General features: G+C 52.3%; 1 protein-coding gene across 1 annotated transcript; it reads left to right on the plus strand.

Annotated features, from left to right (window-relative positions):
• Positions 1-425: 425 nt before the first annotated feature.
• Positions 426-983, plus strand: LOC126520724 (neprilysin-2-like). The gene has a single exon (XM_050169508.1). The coding sequence runs from the start codon at positions 426-428 to the stop codon at positions 981-983; it is 558 nt and encodes a 185-aa protein (XP_050025465.1).
• The last annotated feature ends 576 nt before the right edge of the window (positions 984-1559 follow it).

Consider the following 1559-nt stretch of genomic DNA (forward strand, 5'->3'; position numbering starts at 1 on the left):
AAGTACACCGCCGGCAACTTGGGTTTGCTGATTGCGCCCAGCCACATTTATACGCGGTACAGCAACAGTGTGCACGGCCAACTCGCACGTTTCCAACAGAGCGTTCAGACGACGATCAAGCAGCAGCTAGAAGACGCCGAGGGGATCGAAGCCACCATCAAGAGTAAGGCGACCGTCAAAATCGACGCAATGGCTCTGGACACGATGCCAGAGGAGAACTTCTTCTCTGACGTCGATCTGGCTCGGCTATACCGGGACTTACCCAGTATCACCGCCTCGTTCATGAAAAACTAAATCAAAGTCGCGGAAGCCTGCCAGCTCCTCATCGGCCACGAGAACTTCTCAGCGTCTACTCCAATAGGCTCGGGGACGGCTCGCCAAGTCGATACTACTACTACAACATCGCCTACATATATCTGGGTGCCATGGAGCCCCCCATACTCTACCTGAGTGGCACGACAGCCAAGATATACGGCAGCTTCGGCACGCTCATCGCCGAGTGCATCGTGCGCTCGTTCGACAAACGCGGTGTCCTCGTCACGGGTCAAGGCAAGAGAGAGCTTTGGTGGGACTCCCCGGCTTATACGCAACGAGTCGGCTGCGACTTGTTATCTGACCGCAAGTCTGGAGGCAGTGGCACAACCTCTGATGCGAAGACGCTGCCAGCTGGTAGCCACAACCCACGGGAGGTTCGTTTCGCGGCCTTGTTCCCCCTGGCACCGGCACTGACCACATCGTTCATTGCGCACCGCAGGGCTAGCATAAAACACGGCAGGCACGTCGAACACCGACTGCAAGGGCTCGCTGACTGCACCGATGACCAGGTCTTCTTCCTGACTTACTGCCTCATGACGTGTGCCACGAACAACACCGGTGAGACCTGCAATGTGCCCCTACGACAGATGCAGAGATTTGCAAGCGCGTTCCGGTGCAGCCCCGGTTCACCGATGAACCCAGAGAAGAAGTGCACTTTTTTCTCGTAACTGTGAATGCGCGTTTTCTTTTTTACAGTATTAATTTCCTTGGTTCACTGCATTGCTTTTTTTCTAGAATGTCGATTTTATGATAGAAACTAATGATGCAACTTAGGCGATGTTCTGTTAATAATTTCGGTTTTGTCCTCTCAAGAAAAAAATTTGGCGGCCCACAGCAATGCCGGTAATTAGTATTGAACAATCGATTGCATCGAATTGCGCAAGGTGTACCCTCACGTACATTTCGCAATTCTATTTGCCTTCAAAATTTCCACGACACTGTACTTTCAAAAGTCCCAGGTCTCTTTTCTGGCCGCCACATTGCGTGTCGTACTTGAGTAGCTTTTGATGGAGAGTATGGAGCAAGCTATTCATGCGTTATTGCCTTACGTGACCAGCTGCTTGGGAGACCTTCCAAAGCTAGGTTTCCAGAAGCAGAGGGCTGTGTGCAGCTGTGGACGCTTCTGAAAACACGTGCGCATGTGCAGACGGCGTCAGAGACATTGTCCGCCTCCATGCCTCGCATACTATCTCCACGACCTGCGTAATTAAGATATCGCGTTAACAAACCGCGGGGATGATGGC

The sequence above is a fragment of the Dermacentor andersoni genome, chromosome 3, assembly GCF_023375885.2.
Source record: "Dermacentor andersoni chromosome 3, qqDerAnde1_hic_scaffold, whole genome shotgun sequence".
Classification (NCBI taxonomy): domain Eukaryota; kingdom Metazoa; phylum Arthropoda; class Arachnida; order Ixodida; family Ixodidae; genus Dermacentor; species Dermacentor andersoni.

Coding starts and splice junctions, on each gene's coding strand:
- LOC126520724 (XM_050169508.1), top strand. CDS start 426: ATGGAGCCCCCCATACTCTACCTGAGTGGCACGACAGCCAAGATATAC.